Source organism: Hyperolius riggenbachi, chromosome 10 (genome assembly GCF_040937935.1).
Source record: "Hyperolius riggenbachi isolate aHypRig1 chromosome 10, aHypRig1.pri, whole genome shotgun sequence".
Lineage (NCBI taxonomy): Eukaryota > Metazoa > Chordata > Amphibia > Anura > Hyperoliidae > Hyperolius > Hyperolius riggenbachi.
The window spans coordinates 195,913,190-195,940,939 of record NC_090655.1 but is presented as its reverse complement, the minus strand read 5'-3'; the positions used below and the strand labels follow the sequence as shown (position 1 = coordinate 195,940,939).

Here is a 27,750-nt window from a genome sequence, read left to right as displayed (position 1 = left end):
GAGGACCGAGCAGTCCTCTACCCAATCGCAATGCCTGGAGTGAATGGACGTGACCGCGAACAGCGGCCACATCCATTCATAAAACAGGAAGCTGTCACATTGTATTTAAATGTACAAAAAAAAAAAAAAAAGTTTATCTCGAACCTCCAAAATGGGAGTTCTCTGCCTGATCTTGTAAAAAAAAAAAAAAAAAAAAAAAAAGTCCTAATTTCTGTGCCTTCTTTTTTTTGCATTTATAGATTTTAAAAAGTTTTTGGGATTTGACCTACCACTAACCACTTGTCATTCCACTTCCAGTTTTACAAGTCTGATTAACTTTTGGCACAATTAATTACATTCCTTCTAATTCTTTAATGCAGATGCTGTCCCCTCAATCTTTAGGGCACTAAAAGTGTGGCTTTTATTTATATCTGGTATTCAGCCTTCAGCTTGTTCTAAATCTGTTGCTCAAGCACAATTTATCAAAGTGACAGGCAAGTAACTTATAGGAGTAACGGCAGTGTGCATATTTCTTAAAGCACAGGTTTCCTTTAAGGAAAAAAGTGCTGCCCAAGACTTCCTATCCATGACAGATCGTGCCAGGTGTGGAGGCAATGAGCAGGATGAAGAAGACTGCACTTGTTATATAGCCAGTTCCCTGCTGGCAGCATCTGCTCTATTGCATCATTCAGTACCCAGAGCAGGCTTTACATGCATATATTTCAGTACTGCCAGCCTCTATCTATGCTACTGTACAAAAGTTTGGGGTCACTTAGAAACATCCTTATTTTCCATAAAGCATGAAATGAATTTAAAAATTAAAATTTGTCAAAATGAACAGGTAACAGACACCAAATGAAAAACAATTTATCAAAATAATTTAGATTTTGCTTCGGACAAAGATGTCCCCATTTGCAGCAATTGCAGTCCTGCACAACTTGTGCATTCTAGTTGTCGATTATGAGATTTCAGCCACTGTTTCCAGAAGCAATTCCCATAAGTTGCATTAGCTTGACAGACACCTACTATTTGGCCAACCGGCTATCACAACAGATCCATAGGGTTGTACTCCAGGTATCGTGTTGGCCACTCCATTATAAACACAACAGCAACTGATTGCTTCTCCCTGGCGGTGTGCTTCACAGACCGGCCTCATGCGCTCCTCATATCTTTTCATCTGGTCGGCATCTCATGAATGATGATCTTTGTAAGCCAAATATCATTTTTTTCTATTCATAACGTGTTTTTACAATCTTCCTTTTGTCTGGTATCTGTAGTCTTCTGCCCATCTGATATCTTTTTAATGGCGATTCAGACATATGCCTATTTCTTTTCAACTCAGGCTAGCAGTCCAGAATCCCATAGAAAAAAAAAAAAAACTTGTCATGATCTTTTTGGTATTTTTTCATACAGGCCATGCTGGGCTTGTATTGGTACCAACAATTGCTGGTGCATCAGATTCCACATTAGTCAAAAGAACAACAACAAATAACATTTGTAAAGCACTTTTCTCCCGTAGGACTCAAAGCGCATAAGCATGGCTCAGAACATCGTGGTACAGAGGAAAAATTTTATAAGTCTGGAAATGCCAGGCTAAACAGGTGGCTTTTCAGTCTGGATTTGAATAGCTCCAGGGATAGTGCTGTCTTTACTGGGTGTGACAGGGAGTTCCAAAGAGTAGGGGCAGCATGACAGAAGGCTCTGTCTCCAGATTTTTTGAGGTGCACTCTGGGAGTGTCCAAGTTTATAGAACTTGCTGATCTGAGGTTGTGAGAGGTGTAGTCCAGCTTCAGCAAGTCCTTCATGTATCCAGGGCCCAGATTGTAAAGGGATTTGAATGTCAGCAGTCCAATCTTGAAGAGTATTCTCCATTCTACTGGTAGTCAGTGCAGTGAGCGAAGGATCGGTGTAATGCGACAGTGGCGAGGCTGGTTTGTTAGCAATCTGGCAGCAGCATTCTGCACTAATTGCAGGCGACGCAGGTCCTTTTTGGGGAGGCCAGCATAAAGGGCATTGTAGTAGTCCAGCCGTGATGTGATGGAAGGCGTGAACTAGGGTTGGAAGATCCTCTGGGGGAATCAGATGTTTAATCTTTGCAATGTTCTTCAGATGAAAGTAGGAAGATTTAACTACAGATGAAATTTGGTTTCTGAAACTCAATTTCCCATCGATTAGTATGCCAAGGCTGCGCACAAGGTTGGAGCAATTTATGTCTGAATTCCCAATCCTGATTGGTGTTGCTTTAGGATAGAGCTGTTTTGATGGCGAGCACCGGGTTTGGACAAAAAGGACCTCAGTTTTGTCAGCAGTTTCAACCAGTTATCATTCATCCATGCCTGTAGCTCAGCTAAGCAAGAATTTATTTGAGTAGAGTCTGTTCCACCAGGTTTGAAGGTCAGGTATAGCTGTGTGTCATCGGCGTAGCAGTGGTACATCAGGCCATGTCGTTGGATAAGTGTACCGAGTGGCAACATGTAGATTGCAAACAGCAGAGGGGATAGGATTGATCCTTGTGACACTCCGAATTGTAGAGGTGCAGGTTTGGACATTATAGGTCCTAGGGATTCTCTCTGTGTTCTGTCAGTCAGGAATGTCTGAACCACTGGAGGACTGATCCACTGATGCCACAGTACTCCTGCAGTCTGTTAAGCAGGATTTCATGGTCAACTGTATCAAAAGCCGCTGAGGGATCCAACAGGGTTAGGATGGAGCATTCCCCTCTGTCCCTTGCCATGAACAGATCGTTGCAGATTTGGATGAGGGCTGTTTCACGGCTGTGGTGTTTTTTAAAGCCAGATTGTAGAGGGTCCAGGATGAGGTTTACTGACAGCCTGGTTTCAAGTTGCAGATAGACAGCCTAGACATTTGAACAGATCATAATAGTTCCAAAACGGCCCAATTGCAGCCACAAAACTGACATCTGGGCAACTTTTATTTCCTAATTAGTCAGTATAAAGGTTTTTAGCAGTGCTAAAATAATTGTAAATCAATTACATTTAAAATGGTAAACTTGCATTAGCAAACACCATTTTTTTTTAGAATACAGAACTAATTGTTGGTGATAATGGGCTTTTGTATACCGATGTATATATTGCTTTAACCACTTCTGGACCAACTGTAGTTAAGACTAGTGGAACCCCGCACAGTCACCCTCTAGAAGATCCAGCTTTGCCAGCTCTGGTGCCGCTCCCTCTCTGCTACCTGAAATCTTACATACGGACTCTTGCTGCGATGGGAACAAACATTGCACTCCATAAGGACCTGTGAGATCGTTCTATATAGACAATTGCATTGCTACCATCTACCTTATGTGACTGATGATGCATTACAAATATGGAGAGATCCATGGCTGTGATTTGGCCTTGAGAGATCCTTTAGAATCCAGATGTCAGTTTTGTGGCTGCGATTGGGCCGTTTTGGAACTATTATGGTCTGTTCAAATGAGAATTCCTTCAATTGATCTGGATTTATACACAGGCTCATGGTTCTATATTGGAATGTCATCAGATGATTATCCATGAATGCTATCATAGTTCAACAATTGACTGCAAACTTGTTTTTCAATTGCATGTAAATGCTCTAACCAGAATTTCAGTTGGAAGGTGTTTGATCCTATGCAAGAGTGGCATCAGTGAACCATAAGTCCAAATACAAGTTTTCTTCATTTTTTTGCATAATAACGTGATTTCTTTATGAACGGTTGTTGAATCTTACTGGGGACACCCAGTGTAGTGTGGAGATATACTAGGCAACATAGCTGTGGGTGACCTTGCTTTTTTGGGGGGTTCTCTTAGCGAATATGGTGACGGGTTGTTTTTATGGGGGTGGTGATCTTTGGGCTGTTTTGTGGTAATAATTTTGGCAACGTTTTTTAGCTTACCAGAAGATTAACTTTTTCTATATTTTCATTACAATTGTGTCAACAGTATACTTTATTTATCTATGTGTTCAGGTGGGGACACATGCCTATGCAAAATGTGTTGCTTTTCCATTGTAGTTAAAGAGACACTGAAGTGAAAAAAATATGATATAGTGAATTGGTTGTGTACTATGAATAATTACTAGAAGATTAGCAGCAAAGAAAATATTCTCATACTTTTATTTTCAGGTATATAGTGTTTTTTCTAACATTGCATCAATCTATAATATGTGCAGATTACACAACACTCAGCATTCAAAAGGAGTCTTTCAGAGCTGTCTGTGAAGTAATGACCTCTCCTCTAGCAGAAAAAAAGTAAACAGTTCACTTAAGGTAGCCATACACTGGTCGATTTGCCATTAGATCGACCAGCTGACAGATCCCTATCTGATCGAATCTGATCAGAGAGGGATCGTATGGCTGCCTTTACTGCAAACAGATTGTGAATCGATTTCAGCCTGAAACCGATCACAATCTGTTGAGCTGCTCCTGCCGCCTGTGCCAACCCCCCCCGTATACATTACCTGACGCTGGCTCCCGGGCGTCTTCTCCGCGCTGCACCGCACCGCTCTGTTCTTGCTCCATCCCGGCGCTTCCTGTGTCACTCCTTGACCAGGAAGTTCAAATAGAGCGCCCTCTATTTGAACTTCCTGGTCACTGCAGTGACACAGGAAGCGCCGGGATGGAGCCGGAACAGAGCGGTGCAGCGCAGAGAAGACGCCCGGGAGCCAGCGTCAGGTAATTTATACCTGATCGGATCGTCCGCCGCTAGCGACGCGCACCCTACCCGCGGGCGATCGAGGGCAATTTCCCTCACGGCGCGATCGACGGACCGATCCGATTTCGGGAGGAAATCGGATCGGCGGGTGCGTTTAGCGGAACGATTGGCAGCAGATTCAATCCCAGGATCGAATCTGCTGTCGAAACGACCGCGAATCGGGCCAGTGTATGGCCACCTTTACAGTTGAGATAATAAAAGTCAGATAACAGCCCTCTCCACAAGTCGGAGAGTTAATGGCTTGTTTGCATAGAGATAACAACTGGAGTTTCTTAACTCTTCCTGTACTGGAAACAATTAGACTGATGTATCTTCATGTTTTATTTCTTAAGGCCCATACACACGTCGGATTTCCACGGACGGGTCGTTTGAACGTCTCGTCGTTCGCCCGCTAAATCGGTCGTGTGTACAGACTATCGTTCGTTTGATAAGAGTGGGTTTGAGCGATCCGCCCGGCGGGCGAACGACGGGACGTTCAAACGACCCGTCGTTCGCGGAAATCCGACGTGTGTATGGGCCTTTAGCCGTACTACATATACAAATCATAATATCTTTTTTTTCGCTTCAGTGTCTCTTTAAGACTACACCGCACTTGGCTGCTTAAAGGATATCCGAAGCAAAAAAAAAAAAAAAATGTAGCCTTTACTTACCTGGGGCTTCTTCCAGCCCCTAAAAGTAATTTGCATCCCTCGCAGCAGCTCTGGTCTTCTCCGGGGTCCTGCTGAAAGCCTCTAAGGATCTTCTGTGCATGCAGGGGCCAAAACCTATGCACGCACGTCATCAGGAGGGTACTGTGCAGGCGCAGTATGCTCCGAGTGACTTGGGGCGTGCATGCGCAGAAGACACTGATCCACTGGGCGTCTGCGATCCTTAGAGGCTGCCAGCAGGACCCCAGAGAACACTGGAGCTGCGGTAAGGGACACAAATTACTTCTAGGGGCTGGAAAAAGCCCCAGGTAAGTTAAACTACATTTCTTTTGTCGCCTCGGAAATCCTTTAAGCCTGTGTAGCGGCGTTTTAACTGCATTGGCAATGAGAGCGTCCCTGCTGGCACAAAAACTTAGCTGTTTAAAAAAACAGGGCTGTGGAGTCTGTACAAAAATCATACGCCTCCTCAGTTTATGAACCCACTGACTTCAACTCCAGGTACCCAAAATCGCTCCGACTCCTCGACTCAGACTCCTTAGTGTAATTTTTACAAAGGCTATGGATTTGGTTTAAAAATCATCTGACCTAGATTCCGACTCCTTAGTTTACTGAAAATCATCTGACCTAGACTCCGACTTCAGGTACCCAAAATTTCTCCGACTAACACATTGACTCCGACTTCACAGCCCTGTTTAAAGACAGACTCTATATGAAATAGGCTCCTGACCTGTGATCACTGTGAGCCAATCACAGTGACCACAAAGTAAACAAAAATGTATACAAAGCTCTGGCCCTTAAGGGGCCAGAGCTGTACAGTCCAAAACAAAAAAGTGGCTTTCAGCTAGAATAGTTATTTACAACTTGAACTGAATTTCAGGATAATTTGATGTAAATCCACATCATCTATAGTTCCTTTTATCATACTACTTACTGACGATGTCGCGTAGCACTATTTCATGTCATACTTGCTCTCTGCTAGTCCCTGTCTACTACAATGGTGTCCAGTTGACTGGACCTGCCCATCTGGCTCTCAAAGTCCCACAAGACTTTGCAGGTTATTTATCACAGCTTTCCTTGTAATCTCCTATCTGGACTAGAGAGGGTTTCACACTGTACAATATTTCTGTACACAGTGCGAGCTTCTTTGTTTCGTTGCTTCTACTGGTCTCATTGGAACAGCTTCTGCTGGTACAGTGCATCTTACACCACTTTGCAGTTCCTGGTAATGATACCTGCCATAAAGGGTCTCATCGCATTTTCTCTGATTGGTGCTGCTTTCATGTCTGCTTCTGCCTCAAGCCTTCTCTTTGGCAGCTGACCTTTGGTTGCAGACTTATGGAAGTACTTCTGGATTGCTCAGAATTTCATCCAAATCTGGTGTACAGCCTCTGTACAGTGTTTCAAGTGGGGTGGAACCAATTTGTCTACTGTATTGTTCTAATGTGTATTCACATTGGCAGCCTCCATGTCATCTTTTGGGTAGCTTATTGTACTAGCAAGGTGTTATGAGTTGATGGCATGGATCTTGTTTTTCATATTGAGCAGGCTCTTCAGCACCTCTCTTACCCTTTTGTGGGAATGTCATGGTTTGGAGCTGGAGTGTTGCCGGGGGGGACAACCATGTAAGCAAAATGTTTTATTACATACTGAAACATGTTGAACATGATCCACTCCCTTTCGAAAGTGGGCTGCAGGCCATAATTCCAATATGATAACTACTCCAAACAAACCTCCAGGGCGGAGCTACGGTCCGGCGCATCGCCTGACGTCACTAGACGCAGTGACTGTTCGGCGTGGTATTTTGCTTTAGTGGCGGCACGTCTTAAACCACTAGCCAGGGATGCGACACGGTAGCTGGATACTTTTAACCACAGGCTGCCTGCTTCTCCCGCTTGACGTAGCCGTGCGCCAATCTTTCTTGTATTTTATAACTGTTTTTAAAACAAGTTTTTATTAAACATGGGATCTATCCCTTAAACACATTTACGCTATGTGAAGCGTCTATTTTTACTTGGAGGTTACAGCAAGACATCACCCACGGAGAAAACCGGGAGTGGACCCTGCTGAGCTGCGGAGGTTGCCTTGAGGGCTGAGGAGTGGCCAATACTCCTAAAGTGCAGTCGGGCCCAGCTTGGCCATATCATCCGGTGAGTCTCTTTATGTTGGGGGGGCGGGCTATTATTGCCCTGCTGTTTTTTGCTGTCTCCAACTGTGGATCTTCATGTGAACTATAGTGCATAGACTGTGCCTTGAGCGCTTACCCTATCTTCTAACTTACTCTTGAGCTAATCACAAATAGCAAGGGAGCGCTCCACCGTTTGGACTGGTGTTATCAGCCTGTGAACATAGTCACTTTTATGCTTTGTATTGTGAGCGCTTGTATACATTCTGTATTTTAAACCTCCAAGATGACCACTGCGCTTTGATGAAAAACAAAAAAACAAATAGAGTAAAGATGCTGGACTGACCAAGCATGTCTCCAGACCTAAACCCTAATGAGCATCTGTGGGGATCCTCAAACGGAGGGTAGGAGCACAAAGTCTCTAACATCCACCAGCTTCATCATGGAGGAGTGGAGGGGGATTCCAGTGGAAATCTGTGAAGCTCTAGTGAATTGCATGCCCAAGAGAGTTAAGGCAGTGCTGGAAAAGAATAAGGTCCCTTTGGGTGGAAATTTGACATTTCCTTATGGGCGTTCTTATTTTTGTTGCTGGCCTTTTGTGAGATTCTGTATATCTGGTCTGTATGTCTGCTATGTGCCCTGCTGGCAGCTCCACCCAATAATCTTCAATACCTTCCCTCTATTTACTACCATCTGGCCTGTCTTCAGCCATCAAAATGACATCACACTGTCCTCAATGTAAGGTTAGGTTCATGTAATTATTTCCAGGGGATTTACCATCTAAATCAACAACTGTTAAGTATTTAACCTCCTTCTCGGTTAAAAGGAGACAAGTATAAAAAATAAACAGCAAATACTTTCTGCTATACTGCAATTGCAGCAGTGTGTGTTTGGGGGAAAAATGATCACAATCTGAAAACCATGCATGGATTAGCTAAAATTTAGAGTACAGTATAGGTCCACCTTCATGGTTCAAATAAAAACCATTTACTTCGGGGCACGTATAAGCACTGGGAACCTATAAAGTAATTCTAAATATCACTTCTTCCTTTGTTGTCTTTGTCAGAGTCTGCTGAAACTGAGCAAACATTAAGTTGTCAAAATAATATAGGCACACGGATCTTCATGGACAAATCACTGACAGTACAGAAAAATAAGGATCAGATAATACAGATCTGGACTGAATACATCCTCAGTGGACTGTTGCTATAGATCCAGGGAAGCAGAATTCAACCCATCTTAAAGAGACTAAAAAAAATTTCAGATTTCTTCTATCCTATAAGTTCCTATACCTGTTCTAATGTGGTCTGTCTTACTGCAGCCTTTCCTAGTTGCACTGTATTATTGTATTATTGGCTGTATTATCTCGGTTATATAATCTAATCTTTCCTTTGACGGCTTTGTCGGGCTCAGGCACTCAGGCAGGAAGGTGCTGCTCTGTTTGTGATAGGCAGAAGCTATACACACCCTCTCCACACCCCCTGCAGGCTCTGTATGTGTCACAGACTAAGCTTCTCTCAGCCTATCACATGCTGGTTAGCAGCCATGCCTTGTTTGTAGACACTGCCTAAAACTGGCAATTACAAGCCAGGATTGCAGCAGAGAGTGGCAGAAACAGCACAGATGGGCCCAGGAGAACATAATGAATAGAATGGTATGCTTTTTATTGTAAGAATTTTAGAGTACAGATTCTCTTTAAAGCCCATCTTACCTCTACTGAGGTAGGTACCCATTTACAGCACTTTTCCCCTTTCGGCTTCCTTTAAGAATTCTAGCTAGGTGCAGACTGAACTGTCAAGATAATTTTAAAATATTACATAAAATAGTTTGAACATTAGTACAATACTTAAAGGTGAAGATCAACTGCCCCTCTCCAAGACTCAAGAAAACAGAAGAGTGAAATTTTATAATTCAGCAAACTAAATAAATCACCCATTTAGCCCAAAGGAAAACCACTTTCAACCACCAATTCTGAAATGAATTTGTCATCACTATCCAGTTACAATATGCACGGTCCTAACAGTACAATCTTATTTGTTCCTCTTGTCGCAGTAAAGGCAAATAAAAAAAAAACCCAATATGAAGCTCCTGGCTAACCAAAACAGACAACGCTGCCAAAGAAAGGTACTGTACATAACACTTAAAAAGGTAAACTTCCCAAGCGAGCAGCAAGCGCTATGAACCCACCCTAGAAGTGAATGTCAGGAGCTTGAAGGTGCACTAAGGTGTACTTTGGCTAGGGAAGTAGAGAGAATCCACAAAAATGTAACACTGCAGACACCAAGTGGCTGCTGAAAGACTGAATGGGACAGGAAAACCATATAAGGCTGCCATCTGTATTCCCTTCTTAGCAAATGCAAATTGTTTGGTAGTCATACCAGGTCTTTTGACTTCAGTACAGAATACCCCTGATTTTCATACTCATTTCGGGTCAATGACACAGCAATGATTAAAAGAGATGCAGCATGACAGTAATGCAAATAAAACAGAAAGGACCGGCACCACTGTCTTGTATCAAAGCTCTTTTAATAGCACCAAAGTGGCAGCAGTTTGTTTATGTGCATGACAGTAATGCACATTTTTTTCCATATTCCTCCAAATGCAAATTTTTTTCATCTTAAATCTAAGGTTATTAGAATGAACAGCAACAAAAGGAGGGTAGTGGATTGCAAAAGCGCACATGAAAGAATGACCTTCTTAGAATTCAGGACCCACTGGGTGGCATCTCAGCCCCACTCAGCCAGTCTGAGCAATTTTTAGTTTAGTCACATATTCATGGCAGGGGGGAGATTGTTCTCTTAGCTGAAGCCAGTACCCCCAACTCAAAGCCTATCAGGAAGAATGTGTTAAAACAGCCGAGTAGATAAGTTGCCCAAGACCATAAGTACAGATAGAGAAGCAGTCAGAAAACAGAGCCTTGTGGTACCCACTACAAATCAGGGGTGGGAGGAGGAGGCCTTAATGTGCAATTCTGAAGGTCCTACCTGAGAAAAAACAACGAGGAAGCCAATATAAAGCAAGATCCTGGATACCTATACCTATATCACTGGTTGCCAATAAGGTAACCAGGGATTGTGGGTAATTCTTTTCATTATGTTCTAGTATGCATTCATGTTACAATTAACCATATTGAAGTGTGTGTGCGCTTTTTCTCCCTATACTGGGGATCACATCTCAGTGTGCACAGTATGAGCAGAAACCCTATGTTAAGCAAAGCTGCATATAATCTTGCCTTTTTAAAACAAAAAGGTATTTGTGATAATGCAGCCTTATGTATGCAACTGTTGTTTCCCATGATGCATCTCTCCCGAATACACATTTCTTTATGCCCCCCATAAGCCAGGCACACATACAGAACCTCTGGTGTAAAGTGAGCCTTTAGCTAATAAACTTTATAGAACCACACCAATGTAATACGCATACAGCCTGTTTCTGACTTTCTGGTCCTTCATCAGTGCATAGCAGGGACTGATATGGCTCTATGGCAGACCTGGGCAAACTTTGCGCAGCCCGGGCCACATTTAACAGTCCTGGCCTCTTCCCTCCCTTCAGAGTCCCGAGCGGGCAATCAGCCGAACAAAAAAAAAAAAAAAAACCCATTCGCCACTTGCATCGCATGGTAACAGCGTCACGTGACATCACATGACACTGGCAGCCAGTGTGTCATATGCTGGCGTGTCATGTGACGATGTGCACATGACCCCGTTACCATGGAGATGTGACGCAGGAAGTGGCAAGTGGGTAAGTTTTAACCCTTGCTAATCGCCCTCTCGGGACTCTGCTGGGAGGGAGGGGGGAAAGAGCAATCCTGTACATTGCACTCGGGCCGGGCCGTAGTTTGCCCAGCGCTGCTCTATGGGATAGGGTTTGGACTGCTGTGTCACAGAATGTCCAGGATAGTTCATGGTAAGAAGGCTTTTCAGTCTCTTTCAGTCTCTTATACTTTCCTAGTGGTTCTGGGTCACCATGAGCTCTCTGTATATTCTGTGTGTAAACAAGTACACTGAAAAACAAAGACTGGTACATCATTAACCACGCTCAAGTCTAACCAGAGGCCATGTAGTACCGAACTACTAACATTTCTACAAGGTTCACATTCAAAACATTTGTAATTTCAAATGGCAAGCCATTAAACATTGCTACCAATATCAAAGCAGCTGTTAGATGAGCTTTATGGAGAAAATCTATGAAACATTAAAAGCACCTAACAAGTAAGGCCGCCTTCACACTTATCCCTGGGATTTTTGGCTTTGTTCTTCTGTATTTTTTCATATTTGCAATTCTGCATTTTGCAACTTTTTGCCTCCAAACCTTTTTTGTTTGCGCTTTATGCAAATCTTCACATTATGATTTTTGCAACCATACCAATGAAGTTAAGTTACATTAAATTGTGTTTAATTAATTTGCATTTCATCGACCTAGGTAAGTAAAAGTACATTTCTTTTGTCGTTAGGATTATTAGGATTGTTAGGAATGTTAGGATTATTACTGGATCCTGCACCTATGGGGGTCATAGTTAGGGGGTTTCAGAGCATTATAAAACGTTTGCTTTTATCTCCTCATTCCCGCTTGTTCCCGTAATCAATCCTTGAAAAATGTGTATTTTGGCTAAAGTCACATTTTCAGACAGTAAGAGGCCGGATTGAGGTGATGTTCCCTTTTTTCTTTTTTTTTCTTTTTTTTTTTTTTTGCCCCATTTTCTCCCTTTAAAAAAAGGAAACCAGAGACTGGGGAAGAAAAAAAAAAGTTTTATACATACCTGGGGCTTCCTCCCCATGCATACGAATCGATCCCACGCCGCCATCCTCCGCTGCCTGCAGCTCCAGTACTGGGTCCCGTAACTTGCGCCAGTCACAGCCAGTCAGTGCAAAAAGAAGTGCGCCTGGAGGAAGTTACGGGACCCAGTACCAGAGCTGCAGGCAGCGGAGGACGGCGGCGTGGGAACGATCCATGCGCATGGAGCTGGAGGAAGCCCCAGATCTTCCTTAACGCAAACCCTTTTTTTGTCTCTGGTACACTTCAAAGTGAACCCGAGGTGAAAATAAACTGATGAGATAATTATATTTATCCTCCCACTGCTAAAAAGGTTTACGTATCCCATGGTATTCTTTTATATTTAAACATTTACAAAGTAGGTTGAATGTTTTATTGTCTCTAATCAGTGGCAGCCTATTAAGTGTTCCAGAGTTAGAAAAAGGTCAATAGTTCATGTATTTTATGTGTCCCTGCCCTCAGAAGTTGTATTCTGCCAGGAAAACTTTTATGGCTGTAATTTGCTAATCAGTGATGTTTACCATATTCCTGACAAGGTACCAACAAGACAGAAGATGTCAATTCCATGCCTAGAAATTAACTTTTTCAGGCAGCAAAATAAAACAAGTAAAATAGACAGTTTATTTAAATGTTTTGTACTGTACATAACCGTTTATCTCATGTCACATGTTGCTTCGGGTACACTAAGAGGATGGATTCAGAGGGCGATAGGAGGGGACATCACAGCAAGCTTGCCTCTACTTGTCTTAAAAAATATGACTTTATCCAACAGTCGCATTTTTCAAGGAGTGATTAAGAAACCAAAAGGAAACGAGGAGAGGAATAAAAAGGCACAGAGGTATGCAGATCCAGCATGAACACACCTCTATGCTCAGCTTAGGTAGCTTTTCCTCAGGTCAGGTATCCTTTAACAGTGATTAGCAATTTTTCCCTATCAGGGCCCAGCTATTACATTATGTTTGAAACAGTCTCTGTTGTATCCATACCAAGTACATTACAAAATATTATTTCTTATTCAGTGCCTAATCCAGTGGCTCTTCAGAGCTCTTCCTTAAAGCAAACATAAACTCTTGCAAAGGACTCAAGGAAAATGCAGAGAAATCCCTGTATTTACAGAGAACATCCTGTCTCAGGCCGGATCCATACTATGAGCACTTTGAGTACTTTGTGATTGATTAGTGCTTTCTGAGCACTTTTTAAAAATTCACTTTCCCATTCACTTTCATTAAAATCGTGGTAAAAATCTCAGCGATCGCGTACTAATTGCGCTAATCAATCACAAGCGCTCAGAAAAGCGCCTTTATGCTGGGAATACACGGTTCGTTTTTGCCTTCGTTTAAACCTTCGTTTCGATTGTGCCTTTTGTCCTTTTCGATCCCGAAATAATCGGTCATACGGTTAATATCACCACCCACGGTTTCGTTTTTTTTTCGATTCTGATGGTTTCGTTTTTCCAATGATCGAAGGCTGCAAAGAAACGAAACGAAAATCCCTTTTTACAGGGACGGACTAGCATAAACGAATATATAATCGATCTGAACAGCCATCAAGCCTACCAATGGCTCGATTAGATGGATAAAGAGAGATAATATCAAACATGTTCGATCACTAGTCGTTCGTTTTTGGGGTCTATTAATCGAAACTATAATGAGATTATGACTATTTTCACATACGTTTTCAACACTCGATTCGTTTACCGAACGAATTGAAGGTTTAAACGAAGGCAAAAACGAACCGTGTATTCCCAGCATTAGTGTGGATCCGGCCTAATTCTCCCTTATCTGCAAGTAAACAGCAAGTGTAAATTAGGGCTGCCAGCCTGTCTGCGGCGTATGCTCCCAGTCATGGGAGTGAGTCACAGCCACGCATGCACGGTGAACTACAACTGGCCATGACTGCAATATATACTGGGGGACACAGTGGAGCAACAGAGAGACCCAGGAAACCAGCGATGAAGCCCTCGACTGGCATGGGGCTGGAGGAAGCCCCAGGTAAGTATAAAAGCTGCTTATTTAAATAGCTCTGTTTTCCTATAAGGGCCCATTCACACTTGCAAATCGCAAAACGCTAGCGTTTTGCTCTGGCGATTTTTTTTCGTTGAGCAGTGTGAATGGGCCCTAAAGGTTATTATGCGGTTACTTATCTTTTAGAGCAGAGAAAAGTTACAAGTTTCAACACCCAGGAATCACATCACATAATAAGAGGATGAAGTTAGGACATGTATCTTATGGATACATCTTTAGTTAAATTAGAAGAATCGTTGGAAAAAAAGCAATAAAAACACTGCTAAAACATAACACCGAACATCCAGAATATAAAAAGGGAAAATGATGAACACTCACCTTGATGTCTTGTAAGAGAGCTTCTGGATCATGGATACCATCAGGCAGGCACTTCTTATGTTGGGGAAGAGATTCAAGTTTTTTAACAAGGCAGTGTAAGCCTTCAACTTCAAACCATGTCAAACAAGGAGGTGTATTACTGGGGGGCGATGGAGGAGTAGGGGGAGGTGGTGTGAGAGGCTGGTGTGTAGCAGGGAAAGCAGACATAATAATCCTTTCATCCCGGCGTTGTCGCTCCCGCTCCCTTTGCCGCCGTTCCCTTTCTCTCCTCCTGTGAATCTCTCGCTCAGCTTTCCTGCGGTCTCTGTCCTTTTTCCTCAAGCCCTCCTCTTCCTCCCAATCCTGATCTGAGGAGTCATCATATTCCGAGGATGAGGAAGAAGGGGAAGATGAAGAGGAGGAAGATGAAGATGAAGAAGGAGTGTCTGGTCGCCGGCGGCCATTTAGTTCCAAATCTAGAACAACAAAAGTCAGGAGTTATGATGAGCTGGCTCTATATAGCACTAAAAACAACCCAAACATAAATGTACTGATTACTGACTTTTAGTGTACAAGAATTGCATCCTCACATACCATGTATACTCAGATATAAGCCGACCCCATGTAAAAGTCAACCTCAATATTTGACCTGCTGGAATTAACCTCCCTGGCGGTAAGCCTGACCTACGCTTGGGCTAGCCGCCGGAGAGGATCACATGGCCCCCGGAGGATTTTTTTTTTTTTTTTTTTTAATAAAATTTGATTTACATGCTTAAGCTAGCACTTGGCTAGCTAACCACGCCCCCCAAGTCCCTTCGCTCTCCCCCGATCGCCACAGTTATACGTACCCCCCAGGAATCCCACGATGGCGCAGCCTCCTAATCAGCTCCAGGCTTCCCTATCAAAGACGTCATGTCCGATCATTGCCATAGCGACGACTGAAGCTAAATGGTGAAGCTGCGGCTCTCGCGGGATCGCGGACAAGTAAATATTTCCGGCGGCGATCGGGGGGGATCAGAGCGCTGCCGGGGGACTTGGGGGTCATAGTTAGCTGGTGATGTGCTAGCTTAAGCATTTAAATCACATTTTATTTTAAAAAAATCCTCCCGCGGGCGCAGCATGTGAAACGGTGTACCGCCAGGGAGGTTAATGATTCAAGTATAAGTCTATCCAGCAAAGTTAATGGCTGCAAATTGGGACCACGAACCTTGAACACCATCCACAGTTTTTCTATTTGATGAAGGTCTGGAGACTGGCTAAGCCACTTCAGGACCTTCATGTGCTTCTTGAGCCACTCCTTTGTTGCCTTGGCCATGTGTTTTGGTCTTCATGCTTGAATACCCCATCCATTACGCATTTTTAATGCCTGGCTGAGGGAAGGAGGTGCTCACCCAAGGTTGGATAGTAAAGGACGCTGTCCATTGTCCCTTCAATGTGGTGATGGTGTCCTGTCGCGTTAGTAGAAAAACACCCCCAAAGCATAGTGTTCACCTCCATGTTTGACAGCAAGAGATAGTTTTCTTGGGGTCACAGGCAGCATGCCTCCTGGTCCAAACATGGTGAATTGAATTGATGCCAAAGAGCCAGTGTCGGACTGGGAGATGGAAAAGCTGAGGAAATCCACCTGCTGGCCAAGCAGCCAAAACCACGTGTTACCACTCCCAATAGAAGCCAGTAGCAAATCTTCATTGTGAGCAGCAACACGATTAGTTCTGCTTGGCCAGCAAGTGGATTTCCTCTGCTTTACCAACTTCCCAGTCCAACACTGCAAAGAGCTCAATTTTGGTCTCATCTGACCACAACATTTTCACTCCGTTCTCCTCTGGATCTTTCACATTTGCACTCGACAACTGCAGACTGGCACGAACATGTGCAGTCTTGAGCAGGGGAACTTTGCAGGCTTTGAAAAATGTTATTCCTTTACGGCATAGTGGGTTACTAACTGTTTTCTGGGCAACTATGATCCCAGATGCCCTGAAGTCATTGAGTAGAACTCCCCTGTGTAGTTCTGGGCTACGTAGTTACCATTTTCATGATCATTGCAACTCCACAAGGTGAGATCTTGCATGGAGCGCCAGACCGAGGGAGATTGTCAGTTATCACCATATCATTAAGATGCTTAGCAATAGTCTTGTAGCCCAGTCCAGCCTTGAGCAAGTCTACAGTCTTGTCCATGACATTATTGGATAGCTCTTTGGTCTTGGCCACAGTGGCTAGTTTGGAATCTTTAATAGGCAAATCCACAAAAGTCCACAAAATCCACATCAGACCTGCCTCAATTGTTGATTTTTCTGCACAGAGAGGATCTGAATCTCTCAGGTACCAGTTCAGAAATAAACATTCATATTTTTTTTTTCCACCCTCTCATCCTTCTGTAATCTACAATGGACTCCTACTTGGACAAGGCTTTAGTTTATAGAAGAGGGTCTTTAGGCTTCATTCACACTATGTGCTTAGCAAAACTAAAGCGGTACACTGTGTAATTTGCACACTGCTGTGCTTTGTACTACTGTGTGTGCAGTTTTGCATGTGTTGCCAAGAAATGTGCTGCAGACAGTGCATCAAAATAATGGAATTAATTACAATGCAAATATGTGAACATGCCCATTGAGTCATTTGTGTAAAATGTGAATGCACTTTAACAGTTACATAAAAAGTACACTAAAACGTAGTAGCTTCCACCTTACTGAATTAATGTCGATGATTAGTTACAGGCCATAAAAACAGTCCATAATTAAATGCATGCAAGTTTGACTTTCTTGCAGGTTGTTACTCTTGCCTTCTCATTCTTTCAGTCCATTCTTGCCAAGGTTGCTAAGGACAACCAGCTGTTTGGATAGGATCCAGGAGTATCCTAGCCATCTCAAGGCAGTGTTGTCCCTTATCCAATGTTTTAAGCTATGGGTCTGGTTATTATACTGGAGAATGTGTCTGAAGAGAAATGAATATCTACATTTGATATTAGCTACTTGCAAAGCTTAAAGGGGCACTACAGCGAAATATAAGCTATTGGGATTTCCCTAGTAGCATGTTTCTATGAGAAAGAGCAACATTGGACTGTGCTTTTGTTTACAAAGGTCATTTGGATAAGATTTACAGCTCACATACAGATCCTGGCATCCCAAGGCAAAGAAGCGACATATTCATTTAGGCTGTGTGATTAACAGCTATCTCTCCTCTTCAGCTCAAGCCCCATTCTTGTAATGCAAGCCAGTTCTCATAATGCTGTGAAAGGAACGCATAACCATTTAGCCAATACCTCAATTAAGACATAGTACTTTTTTTTCCCCTCTGTATCAAGTCGACTAAGCGAATGGTCATGCTTTTTTTGGATGCAAATTCGCATACATAAACATTTTTAAATATGCAAATTTGCATGCATAATTGTTATTTGGGCATTTCTATTGACATTAAGGAAAACGTGCGCGAATGTGAAAGCAGCATGCAAAAACTGACAATGCTAAGCAGATTGTTTTTCTGCATACAGATTTTGGATATAATGGAAACCGGCCCATGAAAGTGCATTGCTAGGTGAATTTGTGTGCAAAAAATGCACATGAATTTGCATGTAGTGAAACCGGGCCCTAACAGTATATGGCCAGCATTACCCGATTAGCAAAAGTAGACATTACTCAAGCTACAAATCAAAGTCACCTGAGCAGGCATTTTGTGAGGATTGGTAATTTTGCTAAGTTTGTTAGTTGGAGGGTGAATATCCTCACTCAAAACTAGTTAGCATTCTATAGGGCTATCTTGAATCCACTGGGGTCTAAAATATGTTAGCTGACTCAATATCAAGATCTACAATCAGGACAGGCAACAAATATTTTACAGAGTTTTAAATCCTCTAGATTGTAAGCCTTTGGGCAGGGTCCTCCTCCTTTTGTGTCCTACCTGATCTTGCACCTCCATTACTGTGCACCCATGCTATGCATTTGAGTGAACCTAACTTGCCTAATCTCCATGCTCCATCCAGTGACTGACTAAGCATTACCTTGTACTAATACTGTGCTGTGTGATCTGGTTTTCTTGTATTCCTGTATTGTCATATTGCTGTATGTCACCCCTAAATATTGTCTGTAACCTAAATTAATGTTCAGCGCTGCGTAATATGTTGGCGCTTTATAAATACAATAAATAAATCCTCTGCAATAAAAATAAATGCATGAGTAAAAACTCACCTATACTAAGTGCCTCCCTCTGAAAATCCTTAGTTAGATGAGAGCGTTTGGTCATGCAATAGATGTATCTCTCCAACACGTACCAGCACATTTCATAGTAGAAAGGATAGCGAAACTTTGTGGGTACCTAAAATATGAAAATACAACACACATTAAGATGAATGTACATACAGCGTGTAAATAGCAAGACATTTTCTATTAGGACCTCATTCCTTGCGGTTTCAAATAAAAATATGGTTCCTTTAGGGCTTATTCACACTACAAGAGCTTTTTAAGCGCTAGAGATTTAAAAGCTCTTACTAGTGCAATGCTATGAGGGATTTTTACAAAATCACATTGCTGCAGTGTGCACACACACATAGAATAACATTAGCAGGAGTTTTTAAAATCACAAAGCGCTCAGAAAAGCTCTTGTAGTGTAAACGAGCCCTTAAATGGAACCTGAAGTGTGATGGAAATGGAAGCTGCCATATTTATTTCCTTTTAAACAATACCAGTTGCCAGGCAGTCCTGCTGATCTTTCTGACATCAATAGTGTCTAAATCACACACCTTAAACAAACAAATGAGCAATCCAGTAAAAATCCCATCAATATATCTGATATGCATGTCTGTTCAGAGTCTATGGCTAAAAGTATAATGCTGGGCATACACGGACCGTTTTAGCGCCGGTATCGAGCCGCTCGTCCCCGCGGGAGTGGCTAATGAGCCACTCGTTTCTTTCCATTGTTCTCCCGATCGATCCGGCGGGGTATCGGACACGTCGGATATTATTAATTGAGCCATCAGGCTCGATTGATAAGCCTCCCTCCTGTCCGTGTATGCCTAGCATAGAGGCAGAGGATCAGCAGGACAGCCAGACATAAGTGTATATGGTTTGTTCAGAAGCTACAAAGGGTGTTCCATATACCAATCAAGCTGCAGACTCACAGATAAAGCATTCAAGGGTTAAAGGACACCTGAAGTGAGCGATATGGAGGCTGTTATATCTATATCCTTCTAAGCAATACCAGTTTCCTGGCTATCCTGCTGATCATTTGCCTCTGATACTTTTAGCAATAGACCCTGAACAAGCATGCAGCAGATCAGGTGTTTCTGACCCTATTGTCAGATCAGACAAGATTAGCTGCATGCTTGGAAGAATGACATGGGAAACACGCTAATAAAAGCCATTTGCCACCAGTCACCAGAAAAGGATTGAGCATGTGGAGCCCTATCCCGTAAGTATGCCAAGGGATAATATCTTGCCCACCTCAGACCGAAGACAGACAATGGCTTATTATACTCTCAAGTTCAAGGACTTGAATCTACACTGCTACAATGACACGTAAGTGTGAAATTGTTTGAGATGATCAGAGTTTTTGAATCAACTGAGGCTGCTGGACCACTCTTTGGGTCTGACGGCTGGTGTAAGCAGTGTTGTTCTTCCACATGGTGTGGGGTAGTAGTGAGCTACCCCTATGAATGAGAGGAACAGGCTACAGTAAGACCACAACTGTTCTGCTAGGGCACATAGTACTATTTGTACAGTCAAAGGACAGAGGGTATTTGTTATGTCAAAACAGAATTGCTGCTTGAAGTAAAGAAGATTGCTACTTTCGATTGTAAGCCTCTGGCAGGGTCCTCCAATCCCTAGTGTCAGGGGCGGACATACGGCCGTGCAGCCGCACGAGGGCCCCTGAAGTTCCGTTTTCTTCAGGGGCCCATTAAGTATTTTTTTTTTTTTTTTTTTATATTTTTTTTTTTTTTATTATTTTATTCCCGGGGGGCCCCTCGACTCCTATCCTCCCTCCCTCCCTCACCTCGGGGGGCCCCCTCCCGATATGCGCGGCGGGAGAGCGAGCGAGCGGCAAATGCAGGAAGGGCTCTCCAGGCATCCGCTAGAGGCCCAGCCGCTTGGTCTCCAATATGTCTCCAGTTGGAGACATATTGGAGACTCAGCGGCTGGGCCTCTAGCGGATGCCTGGAGAGCCCTGAAGACTTCCTGCATTTGCCGCTCGCTCTCCCGCCGCGCATATCGGGAGGGGGCCCCCCGAGGTGAGGAAGGAAGGGAGGGAGGGAGGATAGGAGTCGGGCCCCCCACCCGGATAGCTACCCACCCGGCTACCTAACCACCTACCCACCCGGCTACCTACCTACCCACCCACCAGGCTTCCTACCTACCCACCCGACTACCTAACCACCCACCAGGCTTCCTACCTACCTACCCACCCGGCTACCTACCCACCCACCAGGCTTCCTACCTAACCACCCACCCAACTACCTAACCACCCACCCGGCTACCTACCCACCCGGCTACCTACCCACCCACCAGGCTTCCTACCTAACCACCCACCCAACTACCTAACCACCCACCCGGCTACCTACCTACCCGGCTACCTACCTAACCACCCACCCGGCTACCTACCTAACCACCCACCCGGCTACCTACCGGGCTAGTTACCAACCCACCCACCAGGCTACCTACCCACCCACCCGGCTACCCGGCTACCTACCTAACCACCCACCCGGCTACCTACCTAACCACCCACCTGGCTACCTACCTAACCACCCACCCGGCTACCTACCGGGCTAGTTACCAACCCACCCACCAGGCTACCTACCCACCCACCAGGCTACCTACCTACCCACCCACCAGGCTACCTACCCACCCACCAGGCTTCCTACCTACCCACCCGGCTACCTACCCACCCACCAGGCTACCTACCTACCCACCCACCAGGCTACCTACCCACCCGGCTACCTACCTACCCACCCACCTACCTAACCACCCACCCGGCTACCTACCTACCCACCCACCCGGCTACCCACCCACCAGGCTTCCTACCTAACCACCCACCCGGCTACCTACCGGGCTAGTTACCAACCCACCCACCAGGCTACCTACCCACCCACCCGGCTACCCACGCACCCACCAGGCTACCTACCTACCCACCCACCGGGCTACCTACCTACCGGGCTAGTTACCCACCCACCCACCAGGCTACCTACCCACCCGGCTACCTACCCACCCACCCACCAGGCTACCTACCCACCCACCCACCAGGCTACCAACCCACCCACTCACCCACCCACCCACCAGGCTACCAACCCACCCACCCACTCACCCACCCACTAGGCTACCTATCCACCCAACCACCCATGGGAGCTGCGCGCCGAATGGAGGCTGGGACAGGAGGTGCAGGTGAGTAAATGTTTTTGTTTTATTTATATTAGCAGGTGTATGTTCTGGGCAGGTCTGCCACATGATTGCATGTATTTTCTTCGCAAATCTGCCGACATGATTGCATGTATTTTCTGGGCATATCTGCCGACATGATTGCACGTATTTTCTGGGCATATCTGCCGACTTGTTTGCACGTATTTTCTGGGCATATCTGCCGACTTGATTGCATGTATTTTCTGGGCATATCTGCCGACTTGTTTGCACGTATTTTCTGGGCATATCTGCCGACTTGATTGCACGTATTTTCTGGGCATATCTGCCGACTTGATTGCACGTATTTTCTGGGCATATCTGCCGACATGATTGCACGTATTTTCTGGGCATATCTGCCGACATGATTGCACGTATTTTCTGGGCATATATGTGTATTTTCTTGAGAAAACCTGCACAATTATGTGAATTTTCTGGGGAAAGGGTCACCAAAACTTGGGCCCACTGTCTTTGCGTTGCACTTTTCAAGGGAACCTGAGGTGAGAATAATATTGAGGCTGCCATATTTCTCTCCTTTTAAGCAATACCAGTTGCCTGGCTGCCGTGCTGGTCCTCTGCCTCTTATTCTTTCAACCATAGACCCTGAACAAGCATGCAGCAGGTCAGGGGTTTCTGACAATATTGTCAGAACTGAGAAGATTAGCTGCATGCTTGTTGCTGGTGTAATTCAGTTTATTACTGCAGCCAAATAGATCAGCAGGGCCGCCAGGCAACTAGTATTGTTTAAAAGGAAATAAACCCTCACCCCGGGTTCGCTTTAAGTTACAGTTAGCTCCGCCCTCATCCGGTCATTGCCACGCCCATTTTTTTGCCGCGGCGCTACGTGCCGCAGGTTCTATCCACTAATTTTTGCCGCGGCGCGCTTCGCGCGCCGCAGGTTGTAGCCGCGCCCATATTTTGCCGCGGCGCAGGTCATAGGGGGCCCACAATTACAATTTTGCACAGGGGCCCACTGCTGGCTGTGTCCGCCACTGCCTAGTGTAATCTACAGGATCATGTACTCCTGTCCTATGACAGCCTGTACTTGTATTACTGGGCCTACCTAACCAGCTCATATTGCATGATCATGTATTTTGTACAATTTGCATGTATAACTTTGTTCTATGTTGTATAACCTTGTTATGTCTGTCATCCTTGTATCATTGTATATATTTATTGTCCAGCGCTGCGTAATATGTTGGCGCTTTATAAATCCAATAAATAATAATAATACTATAGTGGACACCACAGGTCCCGGCACCCTCACCGGCACCAAAAAAAGTGAGATTTGCTCCTCTGAAGACAGGTCATTCCACAACAGTGTTCTGTGTAGGGACTCTAAATAGAAGGGCGATAGGCATGAGTCAAAGAGGGAAGGAGAATATTCTCATTTGTCGTCATCTTTTGGAGCTCTGGAAAGGATGTATTAAGCGAGACATGGTAAAAACAGCGCTGGGAAAAATTTAGTGCACCAGGAGTGCCATAGGGAGTAATGTGAATTTTGGCTAAAGTGGTGCTCAGTCAGTAATTTGGGCGTCGTCAGAAGACTAAGCCGAAATTACTATAAAAACAGCGTAATTCGACCAACAGCAATAGCTGGCAGACTAATTATGCCTAACCCCTGGATCCACTGTGGCTGGAGGGGGAATAGTAACTCCACTGGGACTTGTGCAGGCACAGGATGAGCAGTTATCGGCTTTACCCTGCACCCAATTTCCTGTTGCCTTAATTACATGTACACGTTTTAAGCTCTAGGGCAAGCTCCCTAAAACTGTATACAGCTAAGGTGCTCCTGTGGTGACAGCAGGATGTTTTAGGGCTGCACTATAAGGATATACTGTATGTTAGATATGCTGGCTAAGGAGCAGGCAGTGTAATCTCAATAATACCAGAGTCCTGCACACCTTGCATCCAAACGGCAAGGCCAGGAATAGATAAAGCTCCTGGTCTTCATCTGTACAACACTAAATGCAACTAAAACTAAAGAACCGTAATAAAATTAGCTAACATAAAATGTCTCTCCAGCACAAAGTAACCAGAAACTGGAGCTTAATGCTTAATGCCTTTTACTTAAGAGCTCAAGTTCTATAGGCTGGGCTGTAGCCAATGGTTACACGGTTCCCCAGTGAACGACTGGAAAATGCCATTAAAAAAAATCAGAAATAATTTTTACTTTTTAGCCAGAGCAATATGACTATTAACTTAATTTTGCACATACAACCCTATACAGACATGCGCTTAGCTTTTGCTAAGCAATATGTACGGAACTACGCAAAAGTAGGGAACAGACTTAAAGTGATGATAGTGATGTCCAGGAAAACTAAAGGAGACGCATGTGGTTTTATCAGCTGATGGAGTTGCAAAGCTCTGATTTGCTGTGATCACTTCCTGCTTAAGCACATTAGAATGACTAGCAAATTAGAGACCCGCATATCCATAACCTGACCAAACTGATCATATGCTCCTCTGGGGGTTCTCCTAGACATGACCATCACTAGCACAGAGCAGCAGTTGTCCACACATTGCAGGGGAATTCAATTGCAACAGGCAAAGAGAATAAATAAAAAACAATGCCATCTGCTTTTCCGTTGACCAGGGACCGCTGCAGTGGAGGAGAGATGCCACTACAGACACGAGGCTGTCTCTCACAAATGTTAAAAAAAATATTTTTATGGCAGAACTCTGATGTACAAGGCTGTAGGCTTGTTGTCCTTTGCAAGTAAACTTTATTTGAACAGCAGATAGAAAAAAATAAATAAATAACGGTATCATTTGACTGCCTAGTATGGCAACTCACTTTCAAACTCCATAACAAGCACTGCAAATTATTTTACAAGATAGTTCAAAAACTCACCCTTGTTCGGTCTTCAATGCTGTATATCCTTAGTTGCATGGGGATGTTAAAACTATGTAAAAAATTTCCTCCAAAAACGAGTGTGTCCTGAGGAGTATACACTGCATGAATCCACCCTGTGCAAGCAAAACACAAGAGTGAGCACAGCAAACCATCATTACATAATGTAACTTGTGCATGGGTTTATGAAGCACAATTTTTGGGCAATAGTTCACATAGGAGTTTTGTTCATAGGCTATATTAGGTTGGATACACAATCGGTATTTGAAAAAAATGTAAGTAGCTTAAAGAGACTAACAAAATGTTCAGCTTTATTTCTTCTATCCTGTAAGTTCCTATACCTGATCTAATGTGGTCTGTCTTACTGCAGCCTTTCCTAGTTGCACAGTGGCTGTATTATCTCTGTTATATAATCTAATCTTCTTTCCTTTGACGGCTTTGTCTGGCTTAGGCACTCAGGCAGGAATGTGCTGCTCTGCTTGTGATAGGCAGAAGCTATACACACCCTCTCCACGCCCCCTGCAGGCTCTGTATGAGTCACAGACTGACCTTCTCTCAGCCTATCACATGCTGGTTAGCAGCCATGTCTTTTGTTTGTAAAACACTGCCTAAAACTGGCAATTAAAAGCCAGGATTGCAGCAGGGAGTGGCAGAAACAGCACAGAGGGGCCCAGGAGAACATAATGAATAGAATGGTATGCTTTTTATTGTAAGAATTTTAGAGTACAGATTCTCTTTAAGGTATATGAAGTACCATAGGAGGAGTGTCACATTAGAGATCACTTTATGTGCAGGTTGGTAGTTTAATGGGTGCACGTTTTTTGGCTTGAAGATGGACTCTATGCCCGAAACAGCTCTAGGCCAGTGTCGGTCGCCATCCTTTTAGGAACCACATGGTCTGATCGGTGTCTTTCAGGTTTCTACAAATGTAATAGCCTCTTTAAACAAGTGGAACCAAGTTAATGGATGGACTTTGGTTATCGTGTGATGACCAACTTACTGCTGGAAGGTTTCCTGGATTAGTCACAGCCCTTATTATAAAGTTTCTGAAGACATTTTTCTATTAAAGCAAGCCTGGAATTTCAGAAATACTTTGGAGCGTGCTGGTCCTTGTAGATTGTTTTACTGTGCGTTTGGCTTGCTGCTCTGGCTGACAGACCTTGCACCTCATTCACCTGTAAGGGAGTGCGGCTGGAACCCCTGGGTGGATTAATGGATTCAGTTATCACATTGGATGCACTTGGTGGTGTAACACTACATAGACATGGTTATTGATGTGGTTAGTTATGACCATACATGGGTGTATGTATATTAGATAAGGAATCCTTTATAGGTGATGTATTGGACACAAATGTTCACATCAGGCTATGCATAACTTGGTTTAGTGAACCCCAGTGAGAAGGTATTTATGATAAGTGTTCCATTTATACAATATAGGGTTGGTTGCATTGGTCCGTTTATAGTGAAAAACTCAAGTTTACCATTGACATAATGTTAAAAAAAAAAAAAATGTAATGTCTGTTATGTCTGATATTAACCTATAAAGTTATGGTGTTTGTATGAAATGTCTGCAGTTGTGAATTTGCCTTTGGTGAAGCAGAGTGGACACTGTGAAACCTGCATCAGGCATTGTTCGTTTGTTACAAATTAATGCATTGAGGGAATGTTTACCTACACGTTGATGTATTTTCAATAAAATTTAACACATTCAATATTTTTTTTTTATTTTAAATATATGCTATTTAAAGAGACTAACAAAATTTCAGTCTTATTTCTTCTATCCTGTAAGTTCCTATACCTGTTCTAATGTGGTCTGTCTTACTGCAGTCTTTCCTAGTTGCACAGTGGCTGTATTATCTCCGTTATATAATCTAATCTTCTTTCTTTTGTCAGCTTTGTCGGCTCAGGCAGGAATGTGCTGCTCTGCTGTGATAGGTAGAAGCTATACACACCCTCTCCGCGCCCCCTCCAGGCTCTCTATGAGTCACAGACTGAGCTCCTCTCAGCCTATCACATGCTGGTTAGCAGCCATGTTTGTTTGTAAACACTGCCTAAAACTGGCAATTACAAGCCAGGATTGCAGCAGGGAATGGCAGAAACAGCACAGAGGGGCCCAGGAGAACATAATGAATAGAACATAATGAATAGAATGGTATGCTTTTTATTGTAAGAATTTTAGAGTACAGATTTTCTTTAAGCCCCCATTTGCTTGGTGTGGAATCTGACAGGGTCAGAAAGACAAATACAAAGCTTGTATTGAGCCGTAATTTAGTTCAAGCACTGAATAATTAGCTCCCTATTTATAAACAATGCATTTCTTTGCATACAGTAATTCACTTCGTATTGTTAGATAAATATCTAACGACTATAAAGTCTTAAAAATAAGAAATGTGTTCCAAAAACCCTAACTCTCTATTCTAAGCATGACAGTGTTGATGTGCAGAGACTGTATGTCTACTGTATTTTGACAGAAAAATATATAGAAATATATCTATCGCCATCTATTTCAGAGGCATACTAAATATATATATTAAATGTATAGAGTAACTATACATTCCCCATTATAATGCCATCATTTTGGAGCTCACTGCTTTACTCTGCCTCCCATTATAGAGCTCGCATTAAATTATCCCCATTTTGGTTTTAGCATTAAAGTTTCCCGACCACCCTGCAAGGTATGTAGAAGAAGAGCAGGTGGCTGATCAGAGACATTATACAAGGTAACTATTATAGTGTGAAAATTAAAGTCACTTCCACTTCATAAAAGTAAGGTCTTCATCAGATCACACAGCTGAATCGCATAGGGGTTGTTGAACTGCACAGCATGTCAGGCAAACACACCATGCTAGCATCCTTCTCAGTAGCGATAGTAGTACTGGCAGAGACCAATGTACAGTACATAGGTCCTAAAGCCCCATGTTTTCCATTGTTTTGGCGACTTGTTTTAGTTGTTTGCAGATGGCAGGCAGTACACTGACAGA

The 27,750-nt window shown here is 43.6% G+C and overlaps 1 protein-coding gene across 2 annotated transcripts in view; it reads right to left on the bottom strand.

Annotated features, from left to right (window-relative positions):
* Positions 1-27,750, bottom strand: part of KDM2A (lysine demethylase 2A) — a 142,151-nt gene that overhangs the window by 59,608 nt on the left and 54,793 nt on the right. For both annotated transcript variants that reach the window (XM_068255551.1, XM_068255552.1), the window contains exons 10-12: positions 24,770-24,885; positions 18,721-18,847; positions 14,561-15,015 (exon numbers count right to left, since the gene is read on the bottom strand). In XM_068255551.1, coding sequence (XP_068111652.1) covers positions 14,561-15,015; positions 18,721-18,847; positions 24,770-24,885 — 698 coding nt within the window. The remainder of the gene's footprint in view (positions 1-14,560; positions 15,016-18,720; positions 18,848-24,769; positions 24,886-27,750) is intronic.